Source organism: Cryptomeria japonica, chromosome 3 (assembly GCF_030272615.1).
Source record: "Cryptomeria japonica chromosome 3, Sugi_1.0, whole genome shotgun sequence".
NCBI lineage: Eukaryota > Viridiplantae > Streptophyta > Pinopsida > Cupressales > Cupressaceae > Cryptomeria > Cryptomeria japonica.
In genome coordinates, this window is record NC_081407.1 from 65,444,785 (window position 1) to 65,469,903 (window position 25,119).

The following is a 25,119-nucleotide window of genomic DNA, read 5'->3' on the forward strand; positions in this document are numbered from 1 at the left end:
AATTGGATAAACCAAGCACCGTACCTCTTTACTAGTTCCTGTGCATCCTGAGATAATCTGTTGTGAATCCCGCCTTGCAACGTCCTTGTGATGTTCATAGTGAAGGTATCATTAACTAACTTGTAGTTGCTTTCTGGCGGATGATGCAAGTGAACATAGGAATCACAAACTCTGACCTCGCCGGGTCCTCTTCCAACCACTCCTCTGTGAGGTAGTCCTGCGTACTCGAAGCTCCTGATCAAGGCATAGATGACGTATGAACTCATGTGGAAGGACTTGGTAGCTTTGAGTCTCCTCAACTGTACGTCCAAGCAATGGCTAATCATTCTAGCCCAATGAATTGTTCCTTTTCCCTGAACTATCACCTGGATGAAGTAGAACATCCATTTTTCAAAGTAAAAAGCTTGAGGTGCACCTGTGACTCGGTTGAGCATTGTAATCAAATCTCTGTACTCCTCCTGGAAATCAATCCTGTGTGGTGTGTTCGGTACCTTGCTCAGTCGAGGACGACTCTTGAGTAACCAGTTCTTGTTGATGATGCTTAGGCAAGCATCTGGATCATCTTCGTACATGGACCTGGCTCCTTCTATGCTCTTGTAAATCATATCTCTGTGCTATGGAAGATGGAAAGCCTCACTTATAGCTTCTTCTGAAAGATACGCCAAAGTGTTTCCTTCCTTGGACACGATCGTTCTGGATTGAGGATCATAATGACGAGCACACTCGATCATCAACTCATGACACTATACTGCTGGAGGGAAGCCGGCCGCCTTAATGATGCCACTTTCAATTATCCTCCGGGCGACAGGTGATGGCTTGCCAATGTAAGGGACCTCTCGAAATTTCTTTGTACTGAAGTTGCCCAAGTTGGTATCTCCAATGTTGCTCCATTTAGACACGATCTTGGTCTCCACCTCTTCGGTCTTTTGATCTTCCTTCATGAGAGCAGGACGACTGGTGGATGCTCCCGCCTTCGGGGTCGCCATACCTACACAACATTTCATAATAAGAGCTAGATTTTGCAATGCATAACATAGATTAGATTAAAGATTAATTTTAGGAAACCTCATGATAAGTCTTTGAGTTATCATTTCCTAAAAACGATTAAGCTAATGGAATTTCAAATTTTCAAAATTCGAAATTTAAGATCAATATTGAAAATTTAGACAAGGGAAGACTTTGCCATACCTCACTTGCGAGCTAACTCTAAAAATGCAAAATAAGGCGATTTGTCTAGACAAAAATTGGAGTTTTGAAGTATCAATGCGATCCTCTTCTAGCAAAGGCACCTTCCTTGTCAACTTCACCAACTTGTGGGGTCTTCAACGCCTTGATGGCAAATTCGCTCCACCTCAAACCAAGTTCGCACTCCCCTTTGAATGGAATTTCGCACCTCTCCTTGATGAAATTCGCACCTTGTAATTGTCTTCTCCAAATCGCATGCAAAGGGATGATTGAATGATGTTTTAAAATGCCATATCACACCCCCTTTATATAAGCGCTTACCTCCTTAATTGCCTCTAGGCCGACTTGGAAATAAAGCAAATAATAACAAAAATTAAATAAAGGGAGGCCGACTTTTGTATGAATATAAAAATAAAACCCAAGCGCTCACCTCCTTATTTAATTAATTAATTAAAATACCTTTGTAATTAATTGTTTCGGTTTTTTAAAAGGCAAAATTAATTATTAAATGCCTTGTGCGCACCCATTAAATGCCAATTTTAATTAAAAATATCAAGGTTTATCGAAACTTAGCATTTAATGCAATTTAAAAAATGATGTTGGCGCCTAGACATGGGAAGAAAAATGAACATTAACTTCATCGCTCTGGTCCCTGGGAGAGGGACAGGAGCGATTATGCAATTAGGTCCTCCATCTTTCATTTTTCACGTTTGAAACTTCATCCCCTACGTCCAAAATGAGGTTCTCGCTATGTATTTTGATTGTGACTTATTTCATCTTTGGAAAGAATGCCTTTTAGACCATTTTCGCCCTGGTCCCTTGGTGAGGGACAGGAGGAACTTGTTTTTACTCCTTGGTCTTTGCCTTCTAAGTTGCCAATTTGTATCACAAGGCAAGTAACAACTTTATTCTTTCATTGCACGCATAGTTTACTTGTCTTTTACAAGGCAAATTTGATATTTGAGTGTTTATCGCCCTGGTCCCTTGGTGAGGGACAGGAGCGAACTTTGAATCCTAGCTCAAATTTGTCATCTTTTAACCTCAACTCCCCGTTCATTGCCTTCCAAACGATATCCTTGATCTTATGCATCCTTGCCTTGTCAAGATTTTGAAGGAAAATGAATGATCTTGTGAAAATCGCCCTGGTCCTTGACTGAAGGACAGGAGCGATATAATCTCCTTAGCTCAATTGATCACCTTTTGACGTTAGATTTCTTTGCATATCATCTTCTTAAGATACCTTTGATACTTTGCAACCGCGCATAACTTTGACTTGGCATGAATTTTGAAGGAATTGGCCAATATGGTAAATATCGCCCTGGTCCCTGACTGAGGGACAGGAGCGAATTTGGGCATCCTGGGCTCATCCTTGTTCTTGCCAACTTGCAATCACTTTCACTATGAAGAATGAGGTCCTTTGATCTCTTTTGGCCACTTGAAACTTGATAAACCTTCAAAACTTAGGCCTTCATGAAGATTTCGCTCTGGTCCCTGGGAGAGGGACGGGAGCTACACTGAATTTCGCCCTGATCCTTGACTGAAGGACAGGAGCGAACTTGGGCTTTTAGTGCAAAAATCTTCAGCATATTAACTTGCAATTGTCTTTAAAGTGCAAAACAATGTCTTTTACTCCCTTTCAAACATTTAAAATGTGAATGGCAACTTAAATTTGGCCTCATTTGAAAATTTCGCTCTGGTCCCTGCCTGAGGGACAGGAGCGAATTTAGGCATTTTAGTGCAAATCCTTTATTTTTGGCGATCTTCATAACTTCGTCCTTCGTCAAGACGCTTCAAAATGTCCTTGTCTCCTTGTATCCTGTTTTGGAGTGGTTTGAACTTGGATGGAAGGCAAGATAATCATCATTTCGCCCTGGTCCCTGGCTGAGGGACAGGAGCGAATTTGCATTTTCAAGCTCAACTACACTTTGCCAACCCCAAAATTTATCTTCAACGATCTTGTTGTGTATCCTTTCATTCATCTTTGGCTTGGAATTCATTCAAACTTGGCAAGAAATTGACCTAAGGCAAAAATCGCTCTGGTCCCTGACTGAGGGACAGGAGCGCCTAGGTCAATTTGGAATTCATTAGGTGTCTTGCAATCTTCAATATGTATTCAACAGGTTCATTTCACCCCCCCTTCTTGCCTCCAAACTCAAAACTTACTTGCTTTTGCTTGAATTTTCCCCTATGAAGAATTTCGCTCTGGTCCCTGGGAGAGGGACGGGAGCTATATTGAATTTCGCCCTGGTCCCTGACTGAGGGACAGGAGCGATTTTGGCATTTTTGGTCCATTTCCCTTCACGAAGGCACTTCAAATTATATTCAATTGATAAAACATATCCTCTTTGATCTCTTCAAATCGTCACGTTACTTAAATCCTGCAAGGACAAGGCAATGTTTGATTTTGAGCTCCGGTCCTTCACTGAGGGACAGGAGCGATTTTCACTCCTGGGGCATTTCCGTGCTCATGAAATTCTTCAAATTATATTCAACGGAAAGATCACGCCTCCCTTCACCACTTCCATTCGAAAAATCATCTTGATCCTGCAGGGACAGTAAGATTTTTGAAAACAAGCTTCGGTCCTTCACTGAGGGACAGGAGCGATTTTGCTCCTATAGGCCAAAATATCATGATTTCGGGATTTTGATCACTTCACAAGGTAAAAACAAGTCATTTCCAATGACCGGGATCAAATATCAAAATTTTCAAAATTTGGTCAAAATCACTCAATTGGACAAAATTCGCAATTTCATCATTCATACTTAGACAAATTTAGACTCTTCATTCAAAATTCCAATTGAAAATAGACCAACTCACTTAGCCTCTGGCAAATTCACTTTATTCAAAATTGCATCCTGCGAGAGGAAGCTCAAACAAAGCTCTCAAGACTGACTGGACTTTGGCCTGAAAACGACAAAACAGAAACCCTAAGGCTTGACCCTAAATCCAGACAACTGACAAACTACCAAAACCCTAAAAAGCAAAGCGAAAGGCGAGCAACAACGAGCAAAAAGAGGGGTCCCCATTTAAATGGGGCGATGTGTGAAATGGTCACAACACTACTCAACAACAGGTGCCCTGCTCGCATGACACCCACCCAGAAAAGAGCAATAAGAATAAAGTCTCAACATTATATGCTTCAAGGATCTGTTCTATATCACAGGAATCACGAGGGAATATATCTGAGGTGTGTTGGCAAAGATGAGGCCAAACAAATAATTGAACATTTTCACTCCGAGTTCGGGACCGGACATGGAGCCAACCTCGCTACAGCCCATCAGATCTTAAGAGCAAGATATTACTGGCCTACACTTTTCAAGGACACATTTAATCATATCAGGACTTGCCACACTTGCCAAGTCGCAGCTTTCAGAGAAAGGAATCCTACCATGCCGCTAAATCCAGTGATCGAAGCAAGACCATTTGCCAAATGGGGAATGGATTTTATTGGTGTCATCAACCCCGCATCCTCGGCACAACACAGGTATATCATCACTGCCACTGATTATTGTACCAGATGGTCGGAGGCTCAAGCTCTCAAGGTATGCACTACTAAGGCCGTAGGTAAGTTCCTGGAGGAAAACATTATCACAAGATTTGGGTGCCCTTATGCATTGGTTTGCGACAATGGCTCAGCCTTCACGTCATTGAGATTTTCGAATTGGGCTTTTGAGTATGGAATAACCCTCAAATTTTCATCAAATTATTATCCTCAAGGTAATGGGTTAGCTGAGTCAACTAATAAAAACCTACTCAGTGTTATCAAGAAACTGCTGGAAAGGAGTCCGAAAGAATGGCACACCCAATTGAGATTTGCCCTCTGGGCAGACAGAATCAGGACCAAGAACGCATTGGGGATTTCACCTTATCTTCTGATTTATGGCCAAGACCCGGTATTCCCCATGCAACTCAGGATCCCAACCTTGAGATTTATCCAGGAATATATGGAAGACACCGATGCTGTCCAAGCCCGATTAACACAATTATTGAATCTCGAGGAAAAGAGAGATCAAGCACTAGAAAATTTTGCAAAACATCAGGGAGTTGTGAAAAGATGGTTCGATCGACAAGCTAGAGTCAAGGCGTTCCAGATCTCAGATCTTGTCTTATACTGGGATAAAGCACACGAGAAAAGGGGAGAGCATGACAAATTTGATAAGCTTTGGAAAGGCCCTTATCAAATTTCAGAGATTTTGGGAGAAAATGCATTTAGGCTGAAGACTTTAACTGGGGAAGACGTCCCATTGCTTGTCAATGGGACGTATCTCAAACACTATTTCCAGTCCTAGGATGCAAAAGGCCTTCCCTTGTACATAGTTAGTCTAGTTTGCTTTCGTTTCGTTTTTTTTGGTTTGTTTTGTTTTGGTTTGCCTTTCGCTTTGTTTTTTGGTTTTAGTTTAGGTCTCTTGTTTAGGTTAGTTGGCTTGTAATGAGGGGTATCCATTTGAAATTGGGTGATTTTGTCATGAAGCACTCTGACTTCTCGCTAGGTTGTTGGTTTCATTTGGGCAATTATGAGGTCTTTTGGAAACGCAAAAAGGTTTCTTTTGATAAAACTTTGAGTCAGGCCGTATTTGCAATGAAGTAAGATTAGCTTATTGAACTCAGATATTTTTGTCCTCCAGTTATTATATTTTTTCACACTTATAATCTCCAAGTCATTGTGGTTTTCAGGCAAAGCTGTGATCGGTGAAAAATCTAAAATCTGGCTTCAGCGCCACCGCAATCCTCAAACCCTAGTAAGCTTCACTGCTTACAAGCCAAAAGAATTGATGGAACAAAAAAAGCAATATCCAAAGGAGGAAGTGAAAATAAAAATCAAAAGGAAAAGAAAATGAGTAGTACTTCAGTGTTCTACACCCATCTGGGCTAAACCATGGAGAATTTGGAACCTAAATCTAGGAAAAAAATATTCACAATATTGCAAACCTAAACTTCAAAACTGTATTCAAACCAATGACTTAGGGATTTGGCCATGGCTATGCTCTGCAACTTGCTTTGAGGATTTAATGAGATAATTTATGTATCTATATCTTGTAGTGGTTGCACTATGTGCTGCAATGTGTGCATGCACTCCTATGTTTCATGTGTGTGTGCGCATGTATGCATTCTTATTGTTGTTCTCCACCATCTATATGTGGGCACAAGGAAAGTGGTCTGAAACAAATACCATGATTACATGAATACTCATAGTTGGGAGCCACACATGTAAGAAATCAAGCAAATAATTCAAAAGTTGGTATTCCATAAATAGGTTTAAACAGCCTATTACCATGGAGTAAAAGAAACTTTAGTAAAGGCAATGAAACCATTGCAATGTTGCTCAAATTGCAAACAAATCTAAGGGATTTTTTTGCAAAATCCATTGCTCTTTGCTAATAGTAATCAAAGAAACAGGACTCGCCCGGACTCGCCTAAACTCGGCGAGTCTGAGTCCGAGTCATGCTCGCCGAGTCTCTGGGGCGCGGACTCGGACTCGTCCAAGTCTGGCGAGCAAACTCGCCAGACTCACCGAGTTGGCAAGTTTGGCTCAAACTCACCAAACTCGGCGAGTCCCAAGCCTCAAACTTGGCTACTGGCTGGGTTACTATAATGACAAAAAAAATACATTTTAAAAAGTTTTTTTTAAATGAATGGTATCGTCTTTGTTCACTACAACCTTCGCCTGAGAATGAGAAAAATTAGGGTTATAACATGTCAGCGAATAGAAAAATAACACCCGACACCTTTATTAAATAACAAGTTTTTTTGGCCTTGCGGGGCGCTGCCCCTCGACCCCGCCCTGTATCGCGACAGGGAGCGCGCAAGGGGCAATGCCCCTTGACCCCACCTTGGGGGCGCAGCCCCCAAACCCCCGTCGAAAAATATGGGGGGAAACTGTGTGGATAGAAGTAGGAAAAATTTAAGCTCCAAGTCTGACACTAATTGGATCGACCAGGTAGATATAGAAGCTGAGACTGTAGCCATGGCAGAGGAGGAGCGGAGAGCACGAGCACAGACGAGATTTAGAGGCAGATAGTGACACGGATGTTCCTGATGTTGGTGAGCATGGCATGGTGTCACGGGGGGTGGTTATGGCTGTCGAATCATCCAGGACCTACCTTAGACGCCTTCGCAGGGGGCCGAGGCCGGGGCCGGAGGGTGCAAGCTCCTCTAAGCCATAGGCTTGTAGTTGTACCTTTGGTATTTGTATGAAACATTTGATGATGATCATATGATGACATGGATTTTTTGTTCCATGAGTTTTGTAATATTGTATACATTTGACAATATTTATATATCTATGTTTGTTATTTCCTTCAGCTACAATTTGCGTTTATGCTTATGTGATTGATGTATAGTTGTGTATGTAATCAAATGAGCCGAGTTTGATGATGTTATTGTGTCTTTAAGGTGTATTCAATAAAGGATGCCTGAAACAAGTTTTAAATCTTTAAAAATCTCTAAATTTCTTGAGTTTTTCACTTTCCCGAGTCTAGTCGAGTTTGGAGCCGAGTCTGACGCCGAGTCCCGAGTCCGAGTCTGAGTCGGCCTTGCCGAGTCCGAGCCGAGTCCGAGTCCCATTTCTTTGATAGTAATAGACATTGCACCATTTGTTAAAAGGTTTGAAGAAAAGCTCCCAAATGACTAGAGATGATATAAATAAGTTCCTAAAATTCTAAGGCTTTTCAATCTAAGAAAGCAAGACCAGAGTTGCAAAAGGTAAACGAAGCTACAAGCTACGACCAGAAGATCATAAACATTAGTGAACCCCTATTAATGTTTTATCAGAGAATCTATCCTCAACATATAGGCATCGCACATTTGCCAAAAGGTTTGAGAAAGGTTATAGTGTGTTCCATCAACATACATGAAAGCAAGATTTAACATCCTGTTGTGACCTAATTCACACATCGCCCTATCACAGATGGGGACCCTTAGTTTTTCGCTTTTTAGGGTTTTGTCCTAGCTCTGCAATTTCATATGTCAATTTTCTAAGAGAGTTTTGAATTTAAGTTTCTGAGGTCATCCCAAGCCAAGTTGAGAAATCATGTTCAATATCATGTATGAGTGGTGTCAAAGTGCTTAGAAGGGATGAAGGACGAGGATCACAATTGCTTTGGGTCATTTCTGACAACTTTCTATTTTTAGGAATTTCTGCTTTTTTGCTTTTTTTGAAAGTGGAATTTGGGTTTTGTTCCTCAGGTCATTTCATCTTTGCCCATGTGGTCAAAATTTGAAAATCTTGTCCCTAGGTATAAAAAGCAGGGCTTTGAAATTTTTCCTTTTTTATGAGATTAGGGTTTTGTTTTTTTGGCCACATTATCAATGCCCATGTCTTCAAATTTGAGAAATTTTGCTTCTAAGTATAAAAAGCAAGAATTTGCTTTTTTGCCTTTTTATGGGATTAGGGTTTTGATCTTCATGCCAAACTATTACTACCCATGTTCTCAGATTCGCGGATTCGGCAAAAAAATTTGGCATGAAGATCAAAAACCTAATCCCGTAAAAAGGCAAAAAAGCAAATAAAACTTTATTGCCATGAAGATCTATAAGATCAAATAATTTTAATTTGACATGTCTAAGACTTATCCAAGTTCGCCATAAACAGCGAGATTGAAGATGGAAGACTGAGGGTTTGCTGAATACAAAGAGAAAGCAATGAAACTCACATATTACAAGTTCCCTTTCATAGAACAACATATCTTGATCATCTCTAAGTTCGCCTTGGAAGGAGAAGATTATCCAAGTCTGCCATAAAGAAAGCACAAAACAAACTTGTCCAATGGACTGAGAACTCTGCCTTGCCAAGCATTCAAGCATGACAATCAATCCAAAGTTTGAAATCTGTCCTACAAAACATGGCATAACATGATCCAAGTCTGCCTAGGGTTGGACAATAAACATGACACAAGATGAAACTTTCTAAGCAAGCATAATGATGGCATGAATTCTTCAAAGTTCGCCATATAAACAAGATCAAGGATAAAAGCAAGACAAATTGTCTGATCACATTCCAAATTCGCCAAAGACAAGAAGGCTCATTAAGACATGCAAGACATATGACTGTCCAAACTTTTCCAAACTGCCAAACCCAAGAGGAGATGATTGTCCAAGAACATTCCAAGTCCAAGGACAAACATAAAATGACAAGGCATAAAGATTGAAACAAATTCCTTCCAAGACAAACCCTAATGCAAGACATAAAGATTGAAACAAATTCCTTCCAAGACAAACCCTAATGCAAGACATAAAGATGTCAAGACACCTTCAAACTTCTGGTTTAAGACGGCTTAAAAGAAAGAAAGCATAAATTGGCAAGCAAAATCCCAAGACATAAGACAAAATTGTAAAATAAATTGTCCAAACAAGTTGATCAAACTTATTCATTCTAATTGTCCAAGCATAATGGAATATGTGAAGATGCCTGGCCAGAGACCTAAAATTTGTTCTATCCTTGATTCTTGGATTTCCTTGGCATAGAGCAATCTCCATGTTGTAGAGTCCTCATGTTGAAATTGGGATCTTGCATTTCCGAAGGAAATTCAAGATTGTGGTAATTGTATCCCTCCTTATGTTTACTTTGACACTTGCTTCGTTGAGGTGTTCCTTTCTAGATGCCTCCTCCATTAATGTTATCCTTCTCCATGTGCTTGAACCTTCAAGGTTATGATAATCTTCATGTAGAGCAATGTTGTCTTGAACTTGTTCCATCCTCGCCATACTTGTAGAGCAACTAGAACTCAAACCTTTGGCGACTCCCTTATAATGTTTTTGAAATTGTGTTGCACCCATCATTAAGAAGTCCTCCTTTTGTTTCAGCTAAACTTTGCTCTTGTCCATCTTGGTGCCATCTTGAAAGGTGGAACATGTCTTGAATTTGTAATCTTTGTCCTCGATGTGATTGATCTTATCCTTGCAAATATTGAATCCTTCACCCTCACACTCCATGCTCATCATTTCTGGTCTCAAACCTTTAAAAACAAAATTTGAATCAAAACACTAGAAATGAAAACAATATTCCACACAATTTATGCCTCATATAACCTTTCAAATCTCAACAAAAATTTCTAAAACTGGAACTCATGATCCTGATCAACTATTGACAGGATACACCCTAAATCAGAATGCCCTAGCTGAAAAAATTAGCCAAAATCAGGTCTGACTCATACTACTGTGCAAGGTGATGAAAGTCAGTGAAAGTTTGCATCAAATATGCCTCTTTTGTCTCTTCTTTTAGCTGAAAATTTGTATCCAAGTAGGTCCGTTTCAAAATGTTGACTGAGGTCTGCATGAATTCGCATCAACTCAGGCAGAATTCACACTAAATCAGAGTTGTAAAATGGTAGAAACAATGATAAAACACTCTCAAAATTCGCTCCAAATAACCCCTAGCAGGTTTGCTCTGTCTGATCCTGAATTTGCCTCAACATGCTGTTGAAATTTGTTCTTTAAGCAAGGTGTTTGATGAAAAAAACACTCCACTTCTGCTGGTGAAAAGTAACTCAGATCTGCTTGTGTCAATTTGCTTTGGAATTGAATTGCATTGTTGTTAGAATGAAGAGATTTCATCTCTATTTTATATGCTCCTTCACACTTGAAATAGCACCTCTCCCAACTTGGCTGACTTGCACTTTATATTTTAAAAATTTGAATTCGCATTCTGTTGAATTTGAAGTTGCACTTCATATAAGTTAAGGGTATACAAAGCAACCAAACATGCCAAAGAATTCCATATTAAAGAAAGAATTTATCTACAAGAAAGACTATTCACAAAGGAATATGGGCAATATCTTCCTTCCCATTTTGCATAGACTATACAAGAAAAAAGGCAACAACCTTAAATAGACAATAAATAATTTGAACTAACAATGCATCATCTCTTTCTGATTTTCTTTACACGTTGCAAAGAATTTTTTAGTCTCATGTATATATAGTCATACAATGCAATCAAATAATTATACGCTAGCCTGAAACTTTGCATCCAATACTACATATGCATCTTTAAAATATAATACTCTAGGTCTATGGAAATCATCCATGTCATACCTTTTGGAGCCACTTTGAACATTTGATATGCTGAACAAGTCCAATGATTGATTTGAAATATCAGAAATATCTAGTTCTTTTCCAATGTAATTTATAGGAAGAAGAACACATATACCTATAGCCCCAACAAAAGAGAATATCCGTAAACTGGACAAGAGAAGAAAGACAAGAAAAATTAGATTCAAAATTTCAAATGGTCAAAATAGCATGCTGAAGAAATATAATGTGATATGTGTGAATCAAAGACTTAGATGTTTTGTACATAATAAGTATAACTCAAAGTCTTATTCATATCTATGTGAATTCTGTCCATGGCTTTTTCTGTTCCTACCACGGTATTGCTTTTGCACATCAATAAACTACACTAAAGCAATGACCAAAAAAATCACTACATAAGTAATAATATCAGACTCTATTGCCAACTGAAAAAAATTCTGTCAAATGATGCTGCTTCATGCTGACCATCGATGACCAAGAATAGGCTATCCGAGAAATGTGTAACTCATGTCTATGATTTATCAATTCAATAATTACTGTTATCAATCAAAGAATTGCAGCTTGAAGTGACATTTCTCTGTCATTATTTCAAAAAAATTGTCTAGCATTTTAAGAGACCTTCACCTACTTTATCATCTGAATAATAGTTTGTCAAAGCCCACTACTTATCTTTCAAAACTTACCCTCTATTCATATCAAATATTGATGTTGTTAGCATTTTAACTTGTCTCATGCAAGATAACAGGAACGGAGTAGTGTGTAAAAGTTTAACCATTCTTCAAATTATGCAGGGAAGCTTCATAAGATCTTACAGAGCTTAAAAATAACCCCAAACTAAATCAACCAACAGAATGAACAGATATGCACACTTACAAGATTTCACTAAGAAGGTTTTCACAAAAGAAATAATATGATAACTTGAAGATACAGATAAGATGAAGCATGAAGCATGAAGAATAGTATCTTTTAGCCCTCTTATGTTAAGTACTGCTGCTACATGTGACTGTAATAGCTATTTATGCCATTCTCAGAGATTGGAAACCCATTGTCCAGTGATGAACCTGCTCATATCCTTCTTTGGGTGCCCTTCTTTAAGGGGTCCTTGTTACTTATGACATTTCTACCATAGCCAAGAGTGTCTATAAGCAGGCCTTGCCACTTTTGACTAATAATTTTGTCTTTAGAGCACTTGGACAGAGATGACTAATGCTTCAAGCATGTTTGCCAGCTGAGGGGGAGACATTCAATGGTTAATCCATACAAAAAGTGCTCTGGCTTTCAGTCTTTCACAGCGTAGCAAAGATCATTAATGTTTGAGCCATATTTGAGGACAGCATACATAAATAACTAATGGTCTTGCCAAGGGATATGTGTGTCTCAAACCTGTATTTCTATTATTAACTTTAAAGCCAGCAGAGATTACTAACATTTAAACCATTGACAGGAATATTTGATGGCAAAACCATCCTTGGCATATATCCCATAACTTATTGCAATTTTTTTATGAGTTTGGCAAACAAACTAAAGTTCCAACCACTACAAAATTGCACTTGATTTTTTAATTACTTCACTTAACAGCTGCTTTTGACAATTTTCAATTATTGCAGGGATTTCTTAAGGGTTTAACGCACCAAAAAGCATGCCCGGGTCATGGTATCCTTCATTTGAGCAGAGATATTGCCATCTATCTTCTTGTCAAAGAGGATTCACTTATCCATTTGCCATTTTTTTTTATGTTGTGGCAGAAAAAGGTAATAGTTTAGCAATGTTAGCATTCTAATTTGTCATTCTCAAGACAACCCAATCTGAAATAGTGTGTATGGTAAAACTGTTCCTCAAATTATAAGGAGAAGCTCCCTAACACCTCATTAAAACTGAACCTAAAGTTATTGACAAAATTTACTAGTATGCACACTATACAAGATTTAAAAAGGGGATTATTGCACAAATGTAAATCACTAAGTGACTTAAATTTACCCTAGATACAAGAGTCAGACTATCAACAATCAAGTCTTGCAAAAAGATTTTCAGATTAAAAATGATAAACAATTCAAGCATGAACAAGCACAACTTTCCATTGGCTGAAATAGAGACCAGAATTTAGTTGCAACACAAATATTTGAACCAAAGACAGATACAGCATTCTACTTAGCTAAAGTAAAGACCAACAAATATACATGAACAAGCGATGGTTAAACAAAAAAACATCACACAATTATAGACTATAATTGCTATGCAATAAGCAAAGTCGCCACTTAATGGATAACAAACTCAATTCAAAATTTAACAATTCAATTAAATTTATTTGATGAAATTACAGACAGTGAAATAATAAATTCAGCTGAACATCAATTTTTGGAACATTAGCTTCACATCAACTTACATTACAAATTGTGTGCTCAGGGCACTTATTTATAAGCTCATTAGAGGTAGCTTTTAGGGATCAAATAATAATAAAATAATCTCAATAAAACCCCAAATTAAATCAACCCTAACTTTATCTATTGCAAAGTGTAAACCAACCTGATAAGGAGGGTTTCCAGTAATATTTGGTGTGATTAGAGGGCTTTGTAGTACTAGTTGATGTTTCAGTTAGGTGTGTTAATTTGCTTCCTTGCAGTGTCAGCAGCAGTGTTACAATTCTGATTTGCCAGAAGATAGCAGCAACAGAGTGCCACCAGACCTGCAATCAGCCTCGTTTCATCTTCCAGAAGTATAATTCTTGTGGGTACTTGAAAATACTGTTTTACCTATGTTGTTGGAACATTGTGACTTGTTGCAACAGTTTATATTTGTGATCAGCTCTTTATATTAGCATATATCAGCAAGTTCAATTCTCTAATGAAGAGTTGTAATGTATTTCATATTATCTTGTAATACCCTGCATGGTAGAAGCTTTAGTGGCTTATCATGCACTTTAATGTAATCCATACCCCACTGAATAAGTGGAAGTAGTTGCGTTGTGTAATTGCCCTCCATTGAACAAGCGAGAAGTAATTGAGTTATATAATAGCACTCCGCTAAATAAGCATAGAAGTGTTTTCTTTTTTTTCTTTTCAAGTTCTTGCATAGCATACTTCACTGAAGAAGTGAAGGTTTGATCAGCTATCCAGCCTAGTGTGTTTCTTTCAGTATTGCTGCAGTTTAGATAGTTGTGTGGTCCTATTACATCGTATACTCTCACCTTTCCCATCTCTGGAACTGGGTGATCAGAAGGTTAAAGGACATTGCATTGTAGCTTCATTTCAATTGTAAATTTCAAAAGAAAAAATTGGGGTGATTATTACAATAGGTGCATCTATGAAAGGAAGTGTGCACTTCTGCAAAGAAGCCCAAGTTCTTGCAAATTTAAAATCCAATATATATGTGCATGCTTGAACACTAGCACACACAAATACAAAGATCAATGATAAACAAATCAAAGGTACTGTTGATGTGTTTTTAGGCACATTAAAACACAGAATAAAATACCCAAAAGTATCTTATCCTCTCTTGAACCAAGCTTCTCAAATGCTGAAGATTGGCTTAAGGATCACTTGAGACAACTCCAAGGCTCATAAATGTCAGGTCTTGACGTGTAGATAAGCACGAGTGGTCATTGTGATTGTTGTTTCATCAAGGGACCTTTTGTATGAAGAGACTTATGAAGTACTTGCAGATGATATGCTGTGAAGTCTTTCCTACTACTACGAGATGTTTATCAAAAAAATGGCAAAAGATGAGGGTTGAGAAGTTCTAAGCTATCCTAAGAATGAATGGATGAAGGACAACATAAGTGAAACTCTACTAGTCTTAGCATCGCCATACAAGAACAACTCCACTAAAACTAGTGCAATCTTCTAAGGGGCACTTTGAGATTTTCAAATCGTTACAAAACATAGACACCAACACTTGGATGCATATCCATAATTGAACAACAATTGAACTAGTGCACTTTCAATGATTCCAATTGACCACACAAGGCGCACTTACAATCATCAAGAGGCTAGTGGTATGGATTACGAGCTTCACAACAAATCAAGTACAACATTCCATCATTCAAGCTAAATACTAAAACTAATATCAAAGATTGATTTCAGAAGGTGAAAATCCATGCAATAAGCTTCAAAGATTCAGTAGAAACACCATAACTTCAATGTTTCATTAATCCAAAAGCCAAATAACAACAATTCTTCATGTCCTCTTATCACTCTTGAACTCTATCTCTAATATCTAATCTTTCTAGCTGATATCTAACTTTCTCTCTCTAACTCACTAACTCTTTACAAATGAAACGAGTGGAGTTTATATAGTACTCCATGTTAGTGTTTTATAGATGCAGGAGGTATTCCTAGAAGCAAGTCGGCCTATTGCAAATCATTATTTTATATTTGTAAGGGCCAACCCAAGATGAAAAGTCACCTTGGTTCTTGAATGAGGCCGATTCTTGTGAAAAGTCGTCTTGCTTGAGAAAAGGCACCTTACTTTGTATATATAGAAGGTGATGATCATTTCAATTTGATCAATCAACTTTGTATATATATAAGAGATATATTCTTGGTTGGGTTTTTCTCCCTCGAGAAGGAGGGTTTTCCCAGGATATGTGGTGTGTTCTATTTTGTTCATGTGTTGTATTTATGTGTTTCTATGTATTCCAAATTTGATCATAAAAATAACATGGTATCAGAGCCAAGTTCAAGGAAATCGGATCAGATTTGTATAAGCCAAATTTGTGAAGTCTTCATTCAAAGACAAATTTACAGAGGTTTCTATTGAATGGAAGACCATTCATGCCCCAGGGCTACCATCTGGCAATAGTTGAAGAAATCAAAACAAATTTAGACATGTTTAAGAAATGTGAATTGCCAGCGAAGAGGATTAGCCCTTCTTACAAAGAGCATAGTGGTGACATTCGTCTTTTGGAGGAATGGGTGCCTGCTGATTTCAAGGTTGTCCACGAAACCCCCAATTATAACTGTATTTGGAATGTTGTGGTTAAAACAAAAAGGTGGGATAATACTGAAAAAAAAATGGCAGAACTGCTCAAATTTCTACTCAAATGGTAATTCATTGAGAAAACAACTAACAAGGGGTAGATGTTGCATGGCTCCACGCTTATTGTTATGAAGATGTGGAGATGCCGTATTGGTTGTGGGAAACTCATCCACATTCAATCGTGTCAATCAACTTCACAACTAAATGTCGACCTCAACCTATCTTTATCGATATCAATCATCATATTCCTTTGAGGGAAATGGTGAGGCGGTTCAAGAATCGTGGAACCAAATCTCAACTAGAAATGGCAAATGCGGGGGAAGAAGCCCAAGCAGCTTTAAGATATGTTATGGACAGATCCAGAGATGGTGTTGGATTCATTTATTTGTATGGACCCACCTGGGAAGTGGCTATGGTTGAATTAGCTATAGAAATATCCAGGCAGCCTTTCGTGGATATAGCCGCTTCAATCGCATTCGAAAACCCAAAAAGCGTTCCCATAACAACAATTTTTTTATCATTATTACCAGATCACCTACTTGCACTCAATCTCGGCAGCGACACCCTATATTCACCATTGGGTTTGGCTCTCTCATTTCGACCTGTGCGGTGATCATTACCAATAGAAGGAGAGAGGTTGGCACACAGGCAGTTGGAAGCAGCATGGTGGTCAAATAAGGGTGGGCGTCAAGTAAGGGTGGGTGTTTTGGCCGATCAACGTGCCAAAACAAATTGACTTGGGCGCAACAGTTGGTTGGCCCATCGCTCTTGGCATATTGCATTGTTCTCTCCCTATTCTTGTGGTGTATCTTTGTATGTTGTTCGGTGCAGAGGTTTGTTCCTGTGTATTCGACCTGGTGCTGTGAATTTTATCTGGACCAGTAGCCACGCCTCCAAGATGTGGCAGAGTGCAGGTATTCCAAGGGAGGAGGTCAAGGTCTTTTTCCCTAGCAGCGCGACATTGTATGGACATGGATCATGTGGGGGAGGGCAGAAACAGCACATGGCGAACAAAAGTGGCCATGACTTAGGGAGCAGAACATCGATCTATATGTTAGAGGATTTACCGCAATGTTATCAAACTACTCCATCGTGAGGGAATCACGATATATATAAATTGCCTTCTTGGATCTTTGACGTAAGCATTGACCCTTGGGTTTGGGGAATTATCGTAATACACTAGATAAGCTCAACAAGCTTCCATGCTAGAGCACAATCACTATTATTCACGTGGAGGTCACACTAGTCATTCGGGAATTGTTCATGATCATCACGGAGGGGTATATAGATCCACGATTGAAAGAGAGCAAAGAGTCGTGGCCATCGCTCAATAACGACAGAAAGGAATAAAATTGCAATTTTGTCCAACTAATGCGACTTATAGTATGCTCGACAATTCCCTTATTAAGACATTAAAGAGCAAGCAATTCTCATTAAGGAGAAAGGTTTATGTTTCGCAAAGATAAAAGGATGTGCAAGTAACTAATATTTCTAAAAAGGAATTTATTAAGAAGAAAGAGCAGCGATTAAAGTAAATAAGACAAAAGCAATTAATTATATAAGTCATTATAATGTGCAACGTTTATATTAAGAAAGGTCGTGGCCATTCTTAAGGAAGCTGGTTATGACTAAATTAAGGTAAACAGCAGCAAGCCAATGAAAGAATCTTCAAGAGGGTGAGATTAAGAGATTTGTATAGTTAACAGTTTACTAGAAAGTTGTACCTCTTTATGAGAGAAGATATTTAAGAGAGGTTATTTTGTAAGAGAAGAAGAGGAAAGACTTGTATGACAAGGTGCAAGATTCAGATGAATCAGCTGAATTGTGTTTGATCTAGAAAATATGAGGTCGGTTGCATGGGATGGCAACACTGAAGGCGGTGAAGATGAGACACAGCTACTAGTCTAGCTCATTGGTGTATCAACAACAAAGAGATAAGTATTTTATTATTGTACCTTTGAATATTGATCATGAATTTTACATAGTTAATAATAATAATTCATGCAATAACATTGGTAATAGTGAATCATGTATGCTTCCAGCATTGGTCTGTTTATTTCTCTCGGGTAGCTTGATTCCTTGGACTATTATTAATCTCTCTTTAAAATGCTTCCATAATGGATCAAGGAGCAAAAGGATGAGAAGAGATTGCATAAGGAATTCAAGGGAGGAAGAGCTTGCTGCATCCTGTGAGGAAGTCACGCAGGCTGAAGAAATGTATGGAGTTACAACTTATAGCCATGGGACTGAATTGAGACATCTCTCGAAGAGGAAGAACCTATACAGATTGAGATCAGTTTCTTCAAAGAGGAGGAAATAACATTCAAAGGGAGTTTGACAAACCAACAAAAGCAACCTTGGACGAGGAGGTCGGGAGGTTGATGCAAATACGTGGAGCACCAAAGGGAGTCACATTATCATTTGTTAATGCATTTTTTCTCTGAGATGGAGAAATTTGAGGTGAAAGCCCTTGTTAATGCACTTTTTCTCTCAGACGAACAAATTTGAGGTGAAAGCCCTTGTTAATGCACTTTTTCTCTCAGACAGAGAAACTTCAGGTGAAAGCCCTTATTAATGCATTTTTTCTCTGAGGTGGACAAATTTGAGGTGAGAGCCCTTGTCCATCTCTGAGATGGAGATGTCGTTCTATCCACCCTCTGGGAGTAGCCATGGTGGATGTCATGTTGAGAGACTCCATGACAACATCATGTTGAGAGACTCCATGATGAGGATATTTGAAAATACCTCCCTAGCTAAGAGGGAGTGTGTTGATGTGTTTTTCATGCACATGCGAACACAGAATAACATATCAAGGTATCTTATCCTCTCTTGAACAAAGTTTCCCGACTGCTGAAGATCTTGCCCAAATCAATCGAGGCAACTCCAAGGTTCTTGTATGTAGGGTCTCTACGTGTGCTTAAGCTTCTCGCGGTATGATGTGATTTCACTAGAATCACAAGGGGACTTATACTCGATGACCTGAGCGTCTGATTTGCTTTGGATATCACTGGAACGTGGGTCTTTACTGATCCTTGATTTTTAAAAAAGGGAAAAGGATAAAGGTTGGAGAAGGATCTAATTCTAACACTAAGAATGTAGGAGCAATGGATGACCTTTGATGAAACTTTAACTAAGTCTTGCTTTGACATGCTAGGATCATCTACACAAGGTTAGTGCAATCTTCTAAGGATAGCTTTATGATGTTCAGATCACCGCTACAAGCATAGACACGGTCAGGTTGATGCATATCAATGAAGAAGCAATAATTCAAGTTAAGCTTAAGCTGAATGATTCTAGTTGACTACGCAAGGCAAGTTTGCAATCAACAAACCGCTAGTAGTATGGATATACAAATTTCACCATTGATCATAAAAATTTCTTCCATTCATCTAATAACATGAAATTAAATTTGAGAAGTATAGAGACCATGCAAATTGTAGAATCGACACATAGAATTCACCATTCCTTCAATGAAGTTTACATGTCTTTTGCAACAATCTCTTGGCAACAATCTTTGCCTTCTCTTTCTACTCTACTCTAAAATGCTACTAATTATTGACTATTCTCTCTAACTATTTCCTATTCTCTGACTATTAACTATTAACCTTTACAAATGAGGAGCCAAGGCTTTATATAGAGAGCCCTTTACAAATTGATGGCTCTGATTGACTTAGAATCAATGGCTAGGATTAAAGGATAGAAACCCTAATTAGGGTTTGTTATAACAAACTTCCTTAACCAATGAGAAAATTACATTCCAGGAGTGAGGACCAATAGGAAGCAGGGGTAGGTACACCGAATCTTGTGCCGCCCCCGATGAGTCAGGTACATTGAATCTGGACATGCTGAGGTGGACCAATCCGACTAGAGGAGCAATGACTGGGATGCCACCTTGTCTGACGTTTGTGCCTTGGTTGATCTTCCTTCGTCCTTGATGTACTTTGATGAAAAGCGCACCCCCTTGACTCCCATATGCTTGATGAGGCCTCCTTACTGTCAAGTCTTTCCTCCTTCTCTGATAACTCATATTGCTTTGAAGTGCTTGCAAAGCCTTTCTTTGTCTTCTTGTGGTTCCTATGTGTGGCGAAGTGAAGGTCTTGAAGCTAGCTTGCAATTCCTTGAACACTTGAAGTCTCCCAACGCTTCAAAAACACCTAGAGTCCTCCTTTATGCACTTGGAATGTCCTTGATGATGATGAAACTGGAATAGGTTGTCCTTGTCCTGGCCTGATCTTCTCCATCTGCAAAACAAACCAAAAGATGATTAAGTACACATGATATATTCATCTTAACATAGCATTTCTTACCTTAAATCATCAACAAGAAGACATTAAAAAGAAGTTCGCTCAAGATCCTCCCCAGGGACAGGCCCTATAAGAATTTCGCTCTAGACCCTTTGGAAGGGTCAAGAGCAAAATTTGCTATTTTGCTCAATTTAGACCTCATTTCATCATTTCATAATCTTAGGCCCAGCCTTTCGCCTCCAAAATTGTCTAGGAATAGGTTTTGCTCAAAGACCTAGGCAAAATATTAGACCTCCTAGGAATTTCGCTCTGGACCCTTTGGAAGGGTCAAGAGCGAAATTTGCATTTTAGCTCAAATTTCATCATATCCTTGCCTTGAACTTCTCTTGACCTTTGAATCGCTTTCTCCTAAAGACATCATTGATTTGACCTCCAAAAAGACAAAAAAAAGAGGATTTCGCTTTGGACCTAGGCCAAGGATGGGGCCTATAGAAGATTTCGCTCTGGACCCTTTGGAAGGGTCAGGAGCGAAATTTGCGTACTAAGACAAAATCTTCACATTTTGTGACCACAATTTGTTCAAATGCATGTCTAAGGATCCCCTTAATCTCAACCAACACCAAGTTTGATGCAAAATTGGAGCAAAATGGAGTTTTTAAGGATTTCGCTCTAGACCCTTTGGAAGGGTCAAGAGCGAAATTCCTGATTAGGCTCAAGTTCTATCATTTCTCCACTCCAAAATGCCTCCCAAGGCAAGCATACACTAGTCTTCTTTCTACTTGGGCTTAGGAATCCATACCTTGACCTTCATCATGAGCAAATTAGGTGAAATTGAGAATTTCGCTCTGGACCCTTTGGAAGGGTCGGGAGCGAAATTCAAGTTTTAGACTTATTTCTTTACTTCCTTCACTTCAATTCACCTTACAAGGCAAGAATACCTCACTCCACCTTCAACCATGCCATAGGAATCAATGCTTTGGCTTCACACAAGGATAAAATAGGTGGTTTGAATAATTTCGTTTTGGACCGTTTGGAAGGGTCAGGAGCGAAATTCTCCTTTTAGGTTGATTTCTTTTACTTAGCTCCATTCTTCTCACTTTGATCTACCTTGAATCTCTATTTGGATACTTCTCCCATGCATGCAACACTTGCTTGACCCTCAAAATGGCCAAAAAGGAGAATTTCGCTAAAAAACATGGCCAGGGACAAGACCTATTTAGGATTTCGCTCTAGACCCTTTGGAAGGGTCAGGAGCGAAATCCTAGTTTAAGCTCAAAATATTGATCATTGGTGGCCACAATCAATTCAAAGGCATGCCTAGGGGTCCTCCCAAGCTCAATCTACCTTGATCCACACTTAGCTTGACACAAAAATGGAAGGAAAAGAGGGATTTTGGGAATTTTGCTTTGGACCCTTTGGAAGGGTTAGGAGCGAAATTCTAGTTTTGAGCACATTTCTTCATTCTTTCAACTCCAAAACACCTCAAAAGGCAAGGACACGTTACTCCACACCTATCTATGCCATAAAAACCAAAGATTTGACGATCTCCAAGGGAAAATAGGTATCCTTCAAGAATTTTGCTCTGGACCCTTTGGAAGGGTCAGGAGCGAAATTCCAGTTTTAGCTCAATTCCTTCACGTTTGGTGATCATAAGCAACTCAAACCCATGCCTAAGGAACAAGACTTTCAGTGCAAACAAGGAAGAAAAAGGTGTCTTCTAAGAATTTCGCTCTGGACCCTTTGAAAGGGTCAGGAGCGAAATTCATATTCTTGATTGATTTCTCACCTCTTTCATCCAATCCATCTTCAAAATTGATCAAACTCACCCTCCTCTTGCCATATTCAAGTCCACTTGCCATCCACTTGGCTCAAAAATCTTCATTTTCAGTGCCTTAGGCCCAAATTGAGGGTCAAATGAGGATTTCGCTCTGGACCCTTTGGAAGGGTGAGGAGCGAAATTCTCATTTTGAGCTAATTTCTTACTTCCTTTCTCCTTTTCATACCTTGGACACACTTTGTTAGGTTTCCTTCCATCATGACCATGCAAATTTGCTCTTTAAGTTGACACATAGCTCAAGATTTTGTGAAAAATAGGGTTTTCTATGAATTTCGCTCTGGACCCTTTAGAAGGGTCAGGAGCGAAATTCCTCCTTGGGCTCAAATCCTGACTTCATTTTCACATTTCTTCACTCCAATTAAGTGTTTTGCCTTCACAAATGCCTAGTAATGAGCTAGTTCATGGCTTTGGGCAATGTAGAGTGTCTTATAGAGGAATTCGCTCTGGACCCTTTGGAAGGGTCAGGAGCGAAATTCCTATTCTAGGCTCAATTCACCTTCAAACTGACTTGACTTTGTCTTAGGCTTGATCCTAGATCCATTTCCTTCCATATCCTTGCAAATTTGCTCAACCATTCAATGATTTAGGTGAAGAATTTAGGTCCTTTGTGAAATTTCGCTCTGGACCCTTTGGAAGGGTCAAGAGCGAAATTTGACATTTTAGCCGCTCCGTCAAGATTCATTTATGGAATATATTCCATATATACTGTCAGGATGTTTGAGAGTGGTTTCGGACCTCCAGAGTTATAATGCAAATCTAGTTTTTGGAGGATTCTTCAATTTTCCAAACTTAGTCAAATTTCAGGATCAGGATTACATTCCAGACTTAGCCAAATTTAAAGACATTTGAAGATCAGGATGACATTCCAGACTTCATCACTCACCAATTTAACTTAACTCAGACCTTCGAAGATGATATTCACTCACCAAGCTTCATTGACCTCCTCAAACTCAAACAAGACACAATTAGCAACAAGAGCAAAACTTTGTCCTAAGGAAGACTTTCAAAGATGACCCTAACCCGGAGCATCCACTAACTCACCCTTTAGCTAAAACAGAGCCTGCTATCTTAGTGATCCCTCTGGAAACACTCGGCATGCAAAGGCTAATAGACAAAACCCTAAAAGACCTAGAAAAACAAAGCCTAGAAAGCAAAAAGTAGGGGTCCCCATTTACAATGGGGCGATGTGTGAATACGTCACAACAGAGTGTTAGTGTTTTATAGTTGCAGGAGGTATTCCTAGAAGCAAGTCGGCCTATTACAAATTATTATTTTATATTTATAAGGACCGACCCAAGATGAAAAGTCACCTTGGTTCTTGAATGAGGCCGACTCTTGTGAAAAGTCGCCTTGCTTGAGAAAAGGCACCTTACTTTGTATATATAGAAGGTGATGATCATTTCATTTTGATCAATCAATTTAATATAAGAGATATATTCTTGGCTGGGTTTTTCTCCCTCGAGCAGGGTTTTCCCAGGATATGTGATGTGTTCTATTTTGTTCATGTGTTGTATTTCTATGTTTCTATGTATTGCAAATCTGATCATAAAAATAACACTCCAAATACAATAAAGGGCCAAGATCAAATGAAGATCAATGGCCAAGATCAAATGAAGATCAAGGGCCAAGATTTTGCCACATAAACCTGTTGATGTGGCTAAAATCGTATTGCTACAACTATATCCAGCCAACGCAAAATAGAATTAGTTTACTGAGTATTCTATCCTCTCTTGAAATAAGGGATCCCTAATGCTGTTTTTAATTGATCAACGGGGACAACCTCAAGGTTCCAACTGTCAGTTCATGACTGCAGGATAACTTAGTTGTCTGATGTGTTTTGCTGAACACAAAGGGGACTTACATGGTTAGAAAAAATCAGTTTTGGTTGTACGGGTTCCCTAAGACTCTACAGTCTTGACTTCATCAAATTTCTCTTTAATATGATGCTATTTTGGATTTCAACTTTCTGATAAAAAAGGGAAAAAAGGGGGGAAAAGAGGGATAAAGCAGCTAATTAATCTACCTAAGATAGCATATTCAGCAAAATAGACTGAAACCTTCAAAAACTAGATTTAACTTTACCAGCTAATAAAGCACAATTACGTAAAATCTGATGCAATCTTCAAGGAGAGTTAGATTTTCATGCTATTAAACATAAAATGAAGAACTTTTACATCCATCCATTTGATATTTAGCAACTGAACTAAGCATATAAGTGGGTTCAGATTAACCATGCAGGGGGAGTGACAATCAGTCAATCCTTAATGGTATGAACTCCAAGGTTTCTATCAAATACTAACCTGAAAATACTATCTAACAACAAAATACTTGACATGAAAATTAAATAAAGAAGAAGGAGACCATGCACTCACATGAAAATAAGACAGCTTTAATTTCCATTAAATCTGCATAAAATTTGCTAGAGTTTCAGCAACAATCTTAGTTACAAAAAGAGGGAAAAACAGTCCCTTTTATAGATTTCCAAAAGTGGATGAATGGCCCAGATTTAAACTTTACAAGTGACCCAGATTCATCCTACAAAGTATGGCTGCCCATACCCATTAATAAGGAACAAAATATCCCCCACCAGCTACCAACTAACTAATAACTACCCAACATAAAGTTGCTCCCCAAAAAGTGCAATTGCACGAAGCTCAAAATCTGCAATGAACTTGGGTAGTTGGAAAGACAACTTAACTCTAGGAAAAAAAATTATCTTTTCTCGAGGTAGATTCTTTTACCAAAAATTCAACTTCCCTTGGCAAGTAGTCTTCCCAGATATCCCGACCAGCTGCGCGTTCTACCCGAATGTAATGTCCCTACTAGTTAGAGATCATTAACTTGCAAAACAG

The 25,119-nt window shown here is 38.8% G+C and overlaps 1 protein-coding gene across 1 annotated transcript in view; it reads right to left on the bottom strand.

Annotated features, from left to right (window-relative positions):
- Window positions 1-25,119, bottom strand: part of LOC131032552 (CSC1-like protein HYP1) — a 326,093-nt gene that overhangs the window by 265,813 nt on the left and 35,161 nt on the right. The window contains exon 2 of the mRNA XM_057963567.2: window positions 11,216-11,362. Coding sequence (XP_057819550.2) covers window positions 11,216-11,362 — 147 coding nt within the window. The remainder of the gene's footprint in view (window positions 1-11,215; window positions 11,363-25,119) is intronic.